The sequence below is a fragment of the Megascapheus bottae genome, unplaced genomic scaffold, assembly GCF_031878675.1.
Source record: "Megascapheus bottae isolate mThoBot1 unplaced genomic scaffold, mThoBot2.hap1 H_1, whole genome shotgun sequence".
In the NCBI taxonomy this organism is placed as follows: domain Eukaryota; kingdom Metazoa; phylum Chordata; class Mammalia; order Rodentia; family Geomyidae; genus Megascapheus; species Megascapheus bottae.
The window spans coordinates 4,350,856-4,368,458 of NW_028327858.1; the positions used below are offsets into that span (position 1 = coordinate 4,350,856).

Sequence of the window (17,603 nt, forward strand, 5' to 3'; positions counted from 1 at the left end):
ATTGTTTGTTTGTTTTACATGAAGAATATCCTTCATTCTAGAAAACTATGTTTACTGAAGGTTTTCTTTCATATACTGCTATAATGAACTGTCTTCCAGGTGCCTACCCAATCCAAAATAAGTCAATGAAATTTCCCTCTTGGATTTGTAACAAGAGGCATCTAATAGGTCCTCTGTGTACTGAAGGTAGAATTATTAAGCAATCACCAAACTATGGATTGGCATGCTACTGTGATGACAGGGATAGGGTAGTAGAGGGTGTGACAGAGAGAAATATAAAAGCGAAGGGGCAGGGCAAAGAAGAGGTGGAACAAAGATTGAACACATGCAGTAGACACTCAGAGACACTCAATAGACACTATGCTGAAAATGAACTTTAGAACTTGTGGGTGAGGATGGGAGAAAAAAATAGAAGAGAGCAAAAGAAGGCATGACATTGTCCAAAAAGAAATGTCCTCTTGACCTGACTTCCATATTTGTAACTCCTCTGTGCATTACCTACATTCACAATAACAATAGCAATGTATATTATATATTATATATAATCTCTGTGTACATACACACACACACACACACACATAGGAAAAGGAACTTAAAAATTCACTTTTCTAAGCTGCACTCTTTACCATAGATAGACTCTTTACCACTGGCCTTTCCTGGCCAATGTATCACTCTTCTGAATAGGAAATGATTTCAATTTTACTAGCTCAAATAATTCAGAACTAGTTTTGACCATCGGCAGTAAGTAGTTGCTAAATACCTGATAAACATCAGGTATCTCTTTATTAAATATCATAATTAATTTAGTATAATGTATTCATTTAGTAAAATTTATATCAAGGTAAAGAGAGAGTTGTCAACAGAATCCAGCTTCCATTTGGTAAAGACCTGGAAAGTTCAGATTCTGTTCCAGTAAAGTTAAACAATAAACTTTTATTCTTTTGATAGCATTTAAAGTTAATTCTTAATGTTCCTGTATAATACCAATGAATACAGCAGACTTTTCAGTGAAAGAATGTGGGTCAATTTTGCTTAGAAACTCAGTTCACCTTCTGAATATTTAGCATTGTAGAGATAACTAAGTCACCCTTTCTTTTTTCTAGAAAAGAAAACTTATTCTTTGCTTACATTTCTTTCCGTATATAAAACTTTCAGTCGCTGAAACTTTTGAAATTAAGTCTCAGCCACTGTAAAATTAGTCTGATTGGCAATATAGCAAAAGTACTTTCTCCCCACAAATAGCTGCTCATATGCCAGATAACTGTGGACACCTTAAACAACTGTATCCATGCTCCTGTGATAACATCAGCAACCACGTTGATGTTTGGAAGTCACAAACAGGAATCACCTGCTGGGAGGGGACAGAAAGGAACTGTGTGTGCCATGAACTTGTACAGCAGAGGAGCCTTACCTGCTGGACAATGGTGACACCTGTTTTGCCAGTTAGATACACAGAGACACTGGCCGCTGATTGGGTCACAAAAAAATGTCCCCAAAGAGTCACACTCACACATCTGACAAGCATATAAACTGCCCATGGTCAAATTGTGTCTGTGAGGCTCACACTGATTGCATGGGAGACCCGTGACTTCTGATTTGCAGGAACATTGTCCAATGGAGCTGTCACACAGCAGAGAGGCTTTGGCCATCCAGGTCTTATCACAGTGACAAGGCAGACAGAGGAAAGAATTATTGTGCTGCAGATAGAAGTAGCCTGACAAGCACTGGTCACACTGCCTCCCTCCCACATTCGGCTTACAGACACACTGGCCGGTCTCAGCATCACAGACTGTCCCTGAGAGGGACCCAGCTGCATCACAGTCACAGGCCTTGCAACCTGTGCCATCCAATCCATAGAAGTTTTCTCTGCAGGTGTCGCACTGAAGTCCTTTGACCCCTTTTTTGCACTCACACTTCCCAGAAAGGGGATTGCAGAACTTGTTCACTGAGCCCTGGAAGTTACACTGGCAGGGCTCACATCCATCGCCATTGAAACTTCGGAGAAATTTAAATCCAAGATTGCATTGTTCACATCTAAGCCCTAAAAAGAGAATATATTTCAAATGGTGAAATAAAAAAAAGGAAACAATAATTTCCAACAAATTAGAGAAAGTACGAACCAGGCTACTGCAAATAAGTATTGTAGATACAAAATATGAGCAAAAAACATCACAGAGGGCTCATAATACATTCAGAACATTGCAGAAAAATGGAGTTGAGATCTCAAAACCCTGCATCCAGGGTTCTTTATGAAATGTAGTTACGTATTATTTAGTATGTATAAAATGCTTAGTGTGAGTTTTGCTTCCATTGTATGTACTGAGGTTCTGTCTCTGTTTCATAGACCCATTGTAACAAAATATGTTCATTTGAAAGAACTGTTGAATTACATTACCTCACTGGTGTTATTTTCTTACAAATTAGCATTTCCTAAAAATGTTACAGCTAAATACAGTGTCTCCATTAAAATAAATGAACTCTGGAACTCTGTCTTGCCATGTTAGCTATAAATTGAATAGTATATTTTGTACAGTTAAAAAATTGATAAGAAGCAGGTGTGGTGGCTCACGCCTCTAATCCTAGCTATTCAGGAGGCTGAGATCTTAGGATCTCAGTTCAAAACCAGCCTGGGGAACTAAAGAACCTGAGACTTATCTCCAATTAACCACTAGAAAATGGGAAGTGGGGCTGAAGCTCAAGGTGTACAGTGCCCAGGCCAAGTTCAAGCCCATGACCCAGAAAATGAAAAGCTAAAAAACAAAAAAAAAAACCAACAAAAGAATAGATCTTGAATCAAGACCAGTACCAGTATGTTGTATATCAGAAAACATTTTGAATTGTTGCACTGTGAGCTTGTGGGGTGAGAGATATGCCAATTAACCTAAATTAATCTTTTCATTATACAAGCATCAAAACATAGTGAACCCTATAAACACATACAATTTTTGTAAATTAAACCTATGCAGAGGAAACATAAAATGCTAAGCTGATAACTATTTTTTGTGAGATTACATATACTCTGACTTCTGAGTATAGCACATTTAAATAATTAATATAAATAAAACTTATCTAGAACAATTTTTATTTTAATCCTTTTGCCTGCTCCTATACTTTATCATTTTCAATTAATATAAATTATGCTCTCCTTGGCTCATAAAGCAACCACATTGCTTGTCAAGTTATATGATTCAGAGCATACCTCTTTAATCCCTAAGTAAATTCTTCTCTTTATATTATTTCCCTTTGAGGACATACATATACACATCTGGTAAATGGAGGAAAATGTTTTGTCCCCAAATCTTACAACTTAAGTTAGCCTCAAAAATGATATTACGAAGCAAAGGATTTTTTTTTAATGGAATGGTAAATATCTAGATGGAAAATATTTCCTTTGAATTATCAATATATACTCATGTATTTAAATCACTATGTTGAATTGAATAAGATGAAACATTTATTTCAACCTATAATTGCAATTGAAAAATTAGTCTTCAAGTAAGGGTCAAACTCACTCACATTCAGAAATGCATAGGAAAGAAAGCATTCCTAAACTGGGAGAAAATTCATCATATGGATGCATGCATAAGGATAAAAATTTAAGAACTCCAATGGATGGCGAGTTCTTCAACAGTGATAAATGACCCACCTAAGGCATATCATTTAATTTCAATAAGGAAAATAAAAAAGGGCCACTATTGCAGCAAATTTTAAAAATAACTGTATTGTTAACAAGAATTATGACTCATTTTGAACTATTAAAATTGGTCTACATGGATTCATATCATATCAGTTTTAAAAATATGCACAGTGCTTATTTGAATATGCCATACATATTCCTGACAGGCAATCTATTCCTAACGATACTCAGGATGCCTACAGGGTATCACATTCCGTGTTAACAAGTACAGGAGAGTTAGCACACTTGGCATTTAATTCACATTCTTCTCCCTTTTTATTCTAGATGAATGACCTACTTTAATAAAATTATTGGTGCTAATGTATTTTCCTGGTGAGAGAATCATTAGTAAGATTTAACAGTTTTGTTAACTCTAACAGTTTGCTTTCTGAAGCTTATGCAACATACCTTTGTGTTTACTAGGGATTTTGTTCTATTTTCCTATTAACAAGGTAATATTGAATAAGATTACTGGCTAATCCCATTAGGAAAATATATATATATATATACATGTCAAACTCATATTTTTATTAGACAGACTATCTTTATAGAAATAAATCTAGAAATAAGCATTTCTAATCATTTTGAAATGAATATTTAGTTTTGACAAATAATTTATTTACACTCTCCTACAAAAAACTATCAGGAATATAGGTAAATGACATAAAGTAAATGGAGGAAGATAGAGGTCATAACAAATAGGTTAATTTTAATATTTTTCCCTTGAGCTCTAGACTTTAATCACGATAGGAAAAGGTCTCTTAGAGAAATGTAACCATTTCATTGTTTAAAAGGCCCTGATATAGCTTTTGTTTCACATCTTGAGTTTAAAATATATCTTTCTTTAAAGAACAAAGGATGTAATATTGATGGAATCCCAACTTCTCAGAATTCATTCTGTATCACATACAAGTCACTTGTCTTTCCTTTCTGAAAAGATAATGTTTGTATGCTTGAGGCACATAAAGGTAAGACACATGAAATATATTGAGTATTCCTTTGTTTAAACCAGCATGCTCATGTTTTAAAAACTAAATGGAAATACTTGTTTGCTAGAATTATGTTTGTATTACCCATGTACATATATGAAAGAAATAGACTGAATTATATTGAAGTAAAATCTTTAGTTAGAATATATAGGTATATATATATGTATGAATGTGTGGGTAAACGTGTGTGTGTGTGTGTGTGTGTGTGTGTGTGTGTGTGTGTGTGTGATCACTCTAGGCATATTTATATTATTGTGAGGTTCAAGTCAGCATTAGAAAAGCCATGTCCTGAATGACAATAGAAAGGCAAAGGTCTTTTTTAAACTTCCTGTAGGAACCAAGCACTGTTCAGTTCTAATATAGGACTCACTTTATCAGGGAACTTTCCTCTCATAATATTCTCATATATCAAAATTTCAAAGTGTATTATGTACACAGTGCATTTTGGGCACTTGATAAATTTTGTCCTTATGTGGCAGTGGCTCCCCTCAAAAATGTTGGATGTAATAAATTGCTATAATCAAATCTAATTTCTGAAAAATACCTGTGGGAGTAACAAACAAAAAAAGCACGTCTTACATTAAAAAATGATAAATAACACCAAAGGTAGTTGTTTATTATAATCAGCTTGGAACTGAATTACAAAATTAAAATTAGGTGGCCCTTTATAACTAACCCTAGCAATATACACGATCTATGAAAATACGTTGACTTATTTTGCATTTCATAGGAACAGTTCAAAGAAATATAATAGAAAAAATGAAAGATTTATCACAAAGAGCCCCGAAGCACAGACTATTTTGAAAAAAAATCCATTTATTTTGGTCTATTAAGGAAACTAGCATAGAAATGATTTGCTTAGAACTCATTAAGTGTAAAACATTTTGAAAAAGCGTTAATTTTCTAAAAGAAACATCTATGCAGTAAGCAAATTATATTTTTCTATGACTTATTAGTGTGAGGCCATGTGAACTAATGCATCTACAAAATAAAGAAACTTCTAAAGAGTTGATTAAACTGAGCTTCAAGCTGCAACTTGATAGAATTATTAATTTAATCATTTTTAGACAGCTAATTTCATCCAAATTGTTTCTTTTTTTGTAGCCTGCCTTGAGCAAGGAAATTTGCTTTACAGCTCAGTTAAGAAATCAAATAGAGAGTTTTATTCCAGTTTGAAATAGAGATGTGTCTGTAAACTTTTACATTACACATACCAATAACGTTTGCTTTACACTTGCACTGGCCTGAATTTTGGTGACAGGTAATATCTCCATCTATTGTCCCAGAGGTATTGCAGTTGCAGGGGCTGCAGCCATCAGATTCCAACTCTTGTAGATTGTAGAATCCATTCTGGCACTGATTGCACTCTCTGCCAGACACATGTCTCTTACAATTACACTGGCCTCCAATCTACAGAAGATACAACATTTTGTAGAATGATGAACATATCTATTTTTAGATAATTTGCTCATTAGGTACAAGACAGGAACAGGAGGGAGGGGGGGAAAACTTGAAATGTTAAATAGACAAGAAGGTAATAAGGTATTTTTCCTCCTGACACAAAACACGAGAAGCTCCAGCAGGGTGAAAATTTAGAACAGGATGGAAATAAAGCCAAGAATTCAATAGTAGGTGACTAAAAGGGAAATGTGGGAATTAAGCACTTAGTGCTATATAAAGAAATCAAAATATAGACATCGAGAGTCTGAAAATAGAAAAAGTAAGTTAATTTAGTCCTTATGACTCTACCTCTCTGCTTTCCCCCATCTCATTTTACATACTCCTAGGTCTATCCAATATTGTTTAAAACATCCTACCATATGTTTAATACAGAATATTACTATATTAATATGGTTAATACAGTCCCATCATAGTATTAATAGTATCTGAAGTTCTTTGTTAATAGTAGTAATTTATGCCTACTTACAATCAGCCTGATACATATTTTTTCCATATCATTCCCCCTTTAGGACTATATCAGGGTATTTTAGATATTAGCATATTATCTGGTTTTATTGTAGTAAACAATGCAAGAAGTTATTTGTTTTTGGAGCATTTTCAAGTCAAAAAACTGAATCTGTATTTTTTTCTCTTGAGCCACTGAGGACTCGTGTGTGTGTGTGTGTGTGTGTGTGTGTGTGTGTGTGTGTGTGTGTGTGATAGTAGGATTGAACTTAATTGAGTCAAGCTTCCATTGTGTGTGTGTATATATATATATGTGACTTTTTCAAGGCTAGGACTCTAACACCTGAGCCACAGCACCGCTTCTGGCTTTTTTCTATGTATGCGATACCGAGGAACCAATCCTGGATCTTCGTGCATGCTAGGCAAGCACTCTACCACTAGGCCAAACTCCCAGACCCCAATATATTTTGTACTCTTTGAGATCAGGTCTTGCTCTTGGCTTGGATGAGAATTTAGTCCCATAATCCTTTTATTCCCCAAAGTAGGTGTGACGCTAGGCATCATCATACTCACCTTCTCCACTGAGATGGAACTTTTTTTTTTGCTTAGGGTGCCCTGTTTTTTCGCACCTCCGCCTCTAGAGAATCTATGACTATAGGGCCTGTACCAAGCTGGCTGTCTGTTTTGAGAAGGGCAGTTCTTAAGACACACAGTATTTATCTACTGCTTCTATAGATAAGTCTCAACTGGTCACAAGAAGGTAATTTGATCCCTTACAAAGGCATACATTGTAGAATGAAGGCAAGAAATTTAATAGTAAGGCAGTGGTGATACAAAAATGTATAGTCAGAGCTCAGTTCTCTTTTATGATCACTGTTGCACCCCTCTCCCAATTCCTTTCACTTGAAGTACACCCAATTCTTCATTTTTTCTCTGTGTGTTTGTGTATGTATGTTGTTGTTCTGGCACTGGGGTTTTACAGTCTTCCTTAGCTTTTATTATTTTTTATTTTATTTTTTCATATATTTTTATTGTAATTAATAGAAGGGTTACATTATATTCACCAGATAGAAGGTGCATTACTTCACATACATTGATACACTTTCTCATGTCTTGGTTCCCATTTCCCTCTTCCTTAGCTTTTTAAACCATGGCCTGCTCTCTACCATTTGAGCCACATATCTACTGTTCGATCTTTTGCTGGTTCATTTTCAGTAGATCTGAAAAGTGCCTGCATGCTCAGCTGCTGAGTGGTCTGTGAACCTCAATTAGCTCAAATTGACAGATACTGTCCTTCAAGTTTATATAACTTGTTTTCTCCCTGCTTTTACTGAATATTAAGATGAAATTATTGCCTATAGTAGTGAAAAGTTAAGGTTATGGCCTGTACTAGGAAGTGAGAACAAGCAGTAAAAAAAATTGGTCAAATTCTCCAGTTATTACTTTGCAAATTTCTCTGAACACTGGACACTCAATAATAATTGTATGCTACTTCTTCATCACACCAACCACCTCTCCTACTTAGAACCATCGAGAAACAGGTCATTGTCCCAGGCTAGGTAGCAATGGTAAATCTCCACGCTTGGTTGATATCTATCACATTCAGTTTGGCAGAAACAATATGACAAGTGGATAGAAGATCTTGTAAAAATTACCTTGCTCCACTTTCTCATCCATCCTCTATGTTCACAGATGGAATTCTAGCAGAGAGAACCCAAGGCATTGAGAAGTTGTACATGATTTCTTGTGTACGTGCATAAGAAAATAGTAAGGTGTTGGGCCAGGAGTTTGGCCTAATGGTAGAGTGCTCACCTAGCAAGCATAAAGACCTAGGTTTGATTCCTCAGTACCACATATCTAGAAAAGAGCTGGAGGTGGTGCTGTGGCTCAAGAAGTAGAGCTCTAGCCTTGAGAAAGCCCAACGACACTGCTCAGGCCCTGAATTCAAGCCCCAGGACTGGCAAAAAAAAAAAAAAAGGGAAAGGGAAAAGAAAATAGTACAGTGTTTACAGAAAAAGTGAATCATGATTTTAAGATTGATTGGACGAAGTATTTATCTGTATTCTCTGACACTATGCTTTAAGTAATGTAAAGCAATTCTTTAAGACAGCATAAATCTATGTCTTCTTAAGCACTCATTTGGCTTGTGGTAGGGAAAAATCTAATGTTCTACAAAGGACATCTGAGAGGAACTCACTAAAAGCCAATGAGGTAATGCTGCTGTTGTAAAACCAAGAATTTGAAGAGCAAACTCAAAAATTTAAGAATGGAAAGTCTGCTCTGGAAAACAAATTGGATTTGGAGAGTTTTGTTTAAACAAACAAACAAAAAAAAACAGAAATGAGGGAGAAAAGTGAAATGACTTAACTAATAAGAATCCTTTTTAGAACATTCTTTTTCTTTTATGGAGATGAGCATTTCAGATTTTTATTGAAACTCTTTGATTCTTTTTATTCCCTGTCAAGGATTCAAGCTGCCATTCAGCCAATGTTGGGTCATATACAACCACATATTATGCCTTTTGTGGCTTTTTTTGAAATTATATTGTATTGTTGGGGTAATGTATATGGGGGTTTTATAAAACCATACTGCCCTAGTAATAGCTCCTGTTTGTTTTTTTTTTACCATTCTCTTCCTTCAGAATTGTCATCATTACTCAGCTATTACCTATGGAAGAAATGCTATGACTTTTTCATCTTCCTAAAACCATTAAGTCAAAGAACATCAGATGAAGATTCATTCTCTCTTAATTCTGGGAGTTTCACACTGTAGGTCTCCAATGCAGACATGGTGAGAGAGAACAAATAAATACAAAAAATGAGTAAAAAATTATCATTCATTTTCTTATAACCATGTATCAGAAATTCCAAGGAATTGTTTGAAGTACAGAATTCCTTAATGAGTAGTAGACTGTTATAAATACCTTCTTCAAACTTGGTATACCACTGTATTACTCCTGTGCACAAAGCCAGCAGGCATTAGCTCCTCACTGCTGCTTGAGAAAATCTAAATTCTGTGATGAGGCCTCCATTACCCAATCTCATAAACTCACAAAGCATTTCCGAAGTGATTTCAGTGGCGGCACCAGAAATCTAGGTTGAAATAGTGTGCTGAGATTTTTTTTCTTGTAGCTATTTTGAGTAGCTACTAAGTTAATATAAGACTGTTTTTGTATTACAGACAGCTCATTTGAATGGCCTCATGAACAATGACTGGAAGAGGAGAATGCTGACTTGGAATGGAGATGGTGAACAACCAAGTTTCTATTGCCCAAACACCATGGTGTTTTCTGAGAACAATAGATCTACTTCTTTCATGATGTTTAGGACTTGTTTTTCAATCTTGATCCACATCTGATCCCTGCTACAATAGTGAATAGAAGTTGTATGAAAAAATATCCTTCCTTTGTTCTTGATCTAAGGATATTGAATGTTTATTTTTCAGTAAGTTGTCAGCTGTGAATTGTTAAGTAGACACCCCCTTCTTGTTGAAGACGTTCTCTTCCATTCTTCATATGGACAGAGAGAATTTAATTTTTAATATTTTCCAAATTTTTATTCAAAGGGTTGCTGTGTTAGTAGTTTGGTGTATACAGTTTATTATATTGATGTCCAGAGGATTTTCAAATATTAAACTAACTTACACATACAGGTATATGCCAATCAGTCATGATGCATCATTTTATTATATTTTTGGCATATAATTTTAGATACGCATACAAGATAATATTCATATGGGCTTTTCCTTGATACCCTGGCTATGCAATTAGAATTAGGTAGCCTTCACAAAATGAAGTGAGAAGTATATACACCTTGTTGATTTTCTAACTGAATTAGTTTTCTAACTGCATTTAGTTTTTTCTCTCTTTCTTATCATCTGTATTCTGTTCCAAAATCAGATTCTCAGTGCCTAATATCTGCTTGTTGATAGTATTTTTCTATCTACCCTACTTGTGTTTATTCTCTACTCCCAGACCCAAGAATCTCAACTCAACTGGACAAGATGGTTCATTTTGTAATTCCAGCATTCAAAAGGCTGGAGATGGAAGGTCCTGACTTCACAGGCATCCTGGGCTACATAAGTGGTCCCAGGCTAGCCTGGATTCTGGAATGCATCACAAAACCCTGCCTAAGGGTTCCTCAAATGACCACTGCTTGGCGTTTATCCACTCGTCCAGAAAAAAGGACATAATAAATCTACTAGCACAACGATGTTCATTGCAGCACTATTTACCAAAGCAAAGATATGGAACCAGCCCAGATGCCCCTCAGTTGATGAGTGGATCAACAATATGTGGTATTTACACACAATGGAATTCTATATTGCTGTCAGAAAGAATGACATCTCCCCATTTGTAAAGAAATAGAAAGATTTAGAAAAAATCATATTAAGTGAAGTAAGCCAGACTCAAAGGAACATAGGCTCAATGGTTTCCCTCATTTGTCATAATTAGTATAAACCTTGAACTCTCCTAGCAGAGGTTTACAATAGGGCAAAACCTAAATACATAAGGCCATATAGTATAACGCTAAATGATAGGACCTCCAGGATATAGAAACAAGAGCGATATAATGTATGATTGTTGTTCTTAATGTACTATGTTATTTCTCATTTCGTTTGTTGTTCCTTGGTTACCTCATATTGTTACAGTATCTTACCTTGTTATCTGATATATTGTATATATATTTGTTTGTTTATTTGAAATAGGATAGGGAAGGGGAAAAACAAGATGAGGGGAGGGAAATGGGGACAAAAGCATGAGAAAGGGTAGTAATGTTTGTGAAGTAATGCACCTTCTATCTGGTAAATATAATGTAACCCTTCTATTAATTACAATAAAATATATTTAATAAAAAACCTGCCTAAAAATAAGGGATGGGGGGGTAGAAAAAGAGAAAGGGAGAGTGGATATGGGGAAAAGGACAAGAGGGAGGCAGGCAAAGAAAGGTAAGAGAACTGATTTAAACTCACAGGGAAGCACTAGGGCTGGAATAGGTTTAGAAACCTGGTATAATGGTATTGTCCAATGTTGTACAGGATAACTTGAAAGTAAATAAAGCCATGCACATTGGTTAAGATGGAAAAACAGGACAAATAGGAACTAAAATTTAAGCAGATACATAACAAAAAAAGTTTGAGACATGGAGTTTTTCCATGTACTCTCAATATTTGGTTTTCCATGTACATTTTGATTCAGTTAGGCAAAGGAACAGGTTCTTGAAAACAATGAGACCAGCATCACATGGAGAAAGAAAGTCTTCTCTATTTGTCTTCTACCACTGTAACAGAATACCTGGTGTTGGTTACTTAATAAGGAAAAGAACAGTTCAGGGTGCTCAACAACATACCTGGCACCTGAACTGGCTCATGTTGGGGAGGACCCAGGGCAGATGGCATTTTGGTATATGCAATCAGAAAAGAGGCCATGGGTGACTGCCCAGTAGTCACCATGTTTTAAAAGTGCCACCATGTCTCAACAATACTGTACTAGGACCATGTTTCCAACTCAAAAATCTTTGAGAAACTCAGGTAAACCATAGCCAAGCAACATTATACAAATGGTTACATAGCCACAGATTTTTTTTGTTTTTAGATTTCCCTTAATCCCAGCCTTAAAAGACATAAATAAGCCATGAGTAATATTTCTCATAAAGCAAGGTACAAAATAACTTTCTGAGAGAAACCAGTGGGAACAACCCACCCCTATAGTCACCCAGTCTCCATGGCGCCAGTGCCTGTGTGAGAACACACAGAAGTAGAGGGGCCACTAGCTTTCCACACAACTGAAGAAGCTAAGTTCAGTGAACCAATATGGAAAAGGGCATTGAGCCTAGACCACTACCAAGTGACTGGAGGACTTGTACAATGACAACTGCAGAGAACAGAGAAGGTCCACTTACATCAACTGCCAAACTTGACTAAGCTGGACAGATATCTATTGCAGGCCAACACAAAAGAAGCCATTGAGAGAGGGAAGTCAGCATAGATGAATACAGCCATTCTGAAATTGGGCTGCATTTGACAGTGAGAAGTATTAAGTACCCACATACCTCAATTTCTGCTCACTTATGACAACGAGTTAAGTTAGGAGATCAAGAACAGCCTTTAAAACTTATCTCAAATTGTTCTACATTTAAGCTGTTAAAAATACTCCTTCATAGATTTTTTAAATAATTGCCTCATACATGATTTTTTACTCGGCGTTGGGAGAAGCGGGTTTCAGCTTATAACTCTGCATTTGTTTTGAAGGTGCTCTCCCACTTGATTCATGCCTCTAGCATTTACATAGCCTGTTTTAATACTGAAAAGAATCTGAACACATAAGTCTACATTCAACAACTTCATAGTACCCAGAAGAGGTTTGATTATACACATCCAAGTAACTTAGGCTTAAATCCTTATGTCAATCACAGAAATTTTCACTTCATAAAGTTCTGGGGGATCTTTATGAACACTAGCCTTCAGAACCTAATACTTTAGGTACCAACCATTTATTCTGCTTTCATCATAAGTCCTAAGGAGTCAGTCTTTTTTTACCTTCTACTTATACATTGAATTATGTTTAGGCCCATCATTAAGCCTTTCTAAGTTCAGCCAATATTCAAGTATTTAGATCACTAAACATCTGCACAGAAATACTAGAAATAGATTTACTTAAGCAATGCTTACTTTTTTTTCTGAAATCACTACACATCTGCATCGCTGCTAATGTCTATATGTACTTGTTTACACAGTGTTTTCTACTTGCTAAGAGCTTTGCAAGTCTGGAGAAAAGAGAATTTCTATATTTCCATTATATGTCTAATGACTTCTTCCTTTAATGTCTGCCTCTCTAGAGAGAAGAAAAGTCTACATTCATACAAGAGGCTACCTCTACCTCCTTCACTACTCCTTCTACTTCAAAAATAAATAAATGCATCTGCAGTAGGGTCTGCCACATATAAATGTCACGAGTTGGAGAATGCTGGGTGAATAATGTGCATCATAATACTTGTTTCCATTTAAGCGTTTTGTGATACCGCTGTTTATCATCTTGCTCAGCTGTCGAAAATACTCATTTGAGAAGAAAAGCTCCTACATCGGTATGAAACTGGGATGTGTTTTCTCTTCCATTCTACAAAGCCTTGTCATTTGTCAGACTGGTATATTTCTTACAGCTTATTTCCCTCTTCTAGACTGCATTCTGGAGAAACTGCTTTCCCAACTTTGGCACTGTGATCTCTAAGGAATGTGCAAAAGGTAAACTGTGAAGTTTGCCAAAATAAAGCCCTATGAGATCATGATATATTTTGAGTGGGGGGTCAGGGAGGGGCAGGGATACATGTGCACAGTGGGTCTCTTGTTGCTTTTTCACTCAAGGTTGATGCTCTACCACTTGAACCATACCTCTACTTTTGGCTTTGTGGTGGTTAATTGGAGATAAGAGACTCAGGGACTTTCTTGCCCTGGCTGGATTCAAATTACTTGAGGTAATAAAGAAACAGGAAAATTAGGATTTTGTTTGTTATTTGTATTAAGCACCAAGAAACACATTTTTCAATGTTGAATATCTACAAACTCTCTCTTTATTTAAGAGTTGCATTGTACCTAGTTGTCAGTGATATATATGCACATGACTTTCTAATTATTTAACATTTTAATATTTAGAACTTAATTAATTGGAATTGGTGTAAGTAATAGAATTCAGTACATGCATAGACAAATAGGTTCTTTCTTATTTTTGGGTAGGGTAAATAAACATTTCATATATCCTTAGATGTCAGACAATATCCCCATGTCTCCAGCTACAGGTTGGACATGAGCTTTCAAATTAACCTAAGTTTTACATTTTTTCCTTCTTCAGCATTATTTGTGCCATCTTGGAGAAATTACATCCTTCCATGAGGTTCAGTGTCCTTGATGGATAAAGTAGTATGACAGGTAAATTAACAATTGCTTCACCAGCTTTGGTAGGACTGAATTCATTGACATGCTTGGCATAATTCTTTGTAGATGGCAAGTATAAAACAAACAGACTTATTTATGTGCTCTTGAATTTTTATTAACATACTACTCTGTCTTATACACTTCACAATAAGGTGTTAATACCCTTGACACAGAAACAAGGGCATAAATCAAAGTGAAAATCATGGACTTTAGACCACTGAGAGCTGAGACCTCCATGACTCACAAAAAATAGTACAAATTTCTAAATTCTAGGGGATTATTTACTGCTGCAAATGATGACTATGTTGGTTGGGCAGGATAGAGAGGAGTATTTCCTGTTTCTGAACAACTCAACTTTATTATAAAATATATATAAAGGGCCACTATGATATAATGACACACCTCATAATTATGATACCCATCTATATTCATCTACTTATATACTTCTCTAAACAAAAGCTGGTTTACTTTTTAATTATAATCCCCAAGAACCCAAACTAGATCCTACAGTGACCATCCTTGTTGAAAGCATGGAAATGCTTCTATTTGAAACTGCCTTCAGATCTGTGCTCCACGAGCTCCTGTGTCCAACTGTTTATTTTTATGTTTCCTCGGCCCCATCGCCTCTTCTCCTCTGGGAATAAGAAGAGGGGCCAGCGATTATTCTTCTCATTTTATTGTTCCTGAAGCCTCTTTCACACATTTCCATGCACTAGTCAGTTCCCCTTGCACACAGCCAACTTCTCCTCCCATATCTAATTCTCTTACTGATCCAGGGTGTGATGATATATCTCTCTACAGGGTACTCTGTCCACCTTACCAAGTCTACTCTTAAGCAGGCACTATTTCCAGTGTGACTGCCTGATGGTCTTCAGACACTTAAAAGGTACTCTTATTCTCTATGTCTTCATTGGACAGAAGTGCATAGAAGAGAATGCTCCATGGCAGCAGTATTAAGTGGACAGGCTCCCTACCAAGACCATTTCCTTTATTCCACAGTATACTTTATTCTTCGGAAGTAGCAACATAGCCAAGGCCTATATTTTTTTCCCACCCCCACTTGTAACTTGCATGGCCATAGGTCTAGTTATCTAGAGCAGAAAAGATGTCAGCCTCTACTGGGCCAAGGCTTTTAATAAACAAAACTCACCTCTTCATCTTGCCTTTTCCTTTTCCTTTGCTAAAATTAGGCAGAAATAGGCCAGGAAAGGAGATAAGTGACTTGACACATGAAGAACCAGCAAGCTGCCAGGAATGATTGTATAAGCAAAACATAGATTTCTATATTGCTCATTTCCTTAGACATTTTCAGGTTTGTTTGTTACATGTCTAGACTATGGAAGCTGGTATTAGAACCAAAGCCACAGGTCTTGTTTCACACTATCTTTACAATTACTAGTTCAATCAATTCCTACAGCAGGCACCTAACTGTCAATGTCATTAATCACTATTGAATCTAGCCTTAAATGCCTGAGGTGTTATTATCTGGCCAATTTGTGTAATTTGTATACTCTGGCCCTTGGGATGAGCTAATTCCCAATAAAATGCCAGAGGTGACCAACATGGGAATTCAACTTTACCTGGGACTTAGGAGCTAAACTTTTACCTCTATCTAGTTTTGGCTTCCAGGAATCTTGTCACAACCTTAATTTAGATCATTCTCTCAATACTCTCCTATCCATCAAGCTCAGATTCCTTTTTTACTTCTTTGCCCATTCCCATTTATATCTTAGGACTCTTACACTTATCCTTGTAAAGGTGGACCTCTATATTCTCAGACTACATCCTTTAATTGACACCTTGGGCTTGTGCCCAGACTGTGTTTGTAGTTAACAATAGGCAAAATCCTGAGTTTTCGTTTCTTTCAACATCCTAATGCAAAAACTCAATATTCATAGATAATACTATTCAGCGTATAGACCCCAAGAAGTGAAGGATATTTATGTATCACTTAACTAACAAAAGCCAGAAATGGAAGTGTGATAGAGCGTGAGTCTGGGGAAAATAAAAGCCAAGGGAGAGAACAAGCCTTTGAGTTCAAGCCCCAGAACACATGCTCACAAACAACCATATGCATACATACGGACAGGTGCATGTGGGCACACATGCATGTGTGTGCGCATGTACACACACACACACACACACACACACACACACACATAAACACACACACCTAAAAATGTATATGGAAAACCCACCTGTCAGACTTATGGCCAAGTGATAACTAATGGCAAACACACAATTATGAACAGAAGAGAAAGCACTAATAATAGTGTAGGAAATAGTATATTATACAGAGAAAATGTATGCTTTTTAAACTTTTAATGTATTTGAAAACTGTCATCCTGGCAGAATATTCAGATTTCAAGAATAGGCTTACTATTATGGTGCCTTCTGTGGTTCTTTATGGTTCCATAGCTCAGACCTGAAAATACTTTCAGCATTGATGTTTTTCTATTTCAGCTAATTCATTCCATCTCCTTAGTATTCTTCTTAAAAAAATCTCATAATCATGTTTCTCTGTTCTGGAGATATTATAGTCTTTAAATTTACATTCCCTTATTTATTATCTTATATTTCCATTAAAATGGCTTAGACTCTTTAACCTTGAAAAAAAGAGCTGAGGACATAATTTGAACAATGAGATGACAAACCATTTTCTTTTAAAATAGGATTGAGAGAATAGGGGATAGAAACAATACATCTTACTGAGCACTACAGGCTTATAAAGTGTACACACCTTCCTATACTTGTATCCATCAGAAAATAAATCTTCCTCTATCTCATATGTATACCTATCTCCTTGGCTGTTAAAAAGTAGTCCATAAACTGAGTGTGGCAGTGTATGCCTGTAGTCCAAAGACTTGAAGGTAGAGGTGAGAGAATCACAAATTTGAGGCCAGTTTGGCCTACAGGGTAGTCTGGCCTGCACAATAAGACATCTTATCTCAATGGAAAGATAGAAACAGATAGATAGATAGGTAGATAGGTAGGTAGATAGAGAGATAGCTAAACAGATGAATGGACTGACTGACCTGGGAAACTGTTAAATGAAGCAAACATTCAGTCATCACCCTTATACATCCTGAATCAGAATGTGAAATTAA

General features: G+C 36.1%; 1 protein-coding gene across 1 annotated transcript in view; it reads right to left on the reverse strand.

The window, feature by feature from the left end:
• LOC150039010 (usherin-like) overlaps positions 1-17,603 on the reverse strand; it is a gene marked incomplete at its 5' end in the record, with an annotated part of 572,498 nt that overhangs the window by 500,736 nt on the left and 54,159 nt on the right. The window contains 2 exons of the mRNA XM_090328110.1: positions 1,412-2,041; positions 5,880-6,075. Of these exons, the coding sequence (XP_090184236.1) occupies positions 1,412-2,041; positions 5,880-6,075 (826 nt within the window). The remainder of the gene's footprint in view (positions 1-1,411; positions 2,042-5,879; positions 6,076-17,603) is intronic.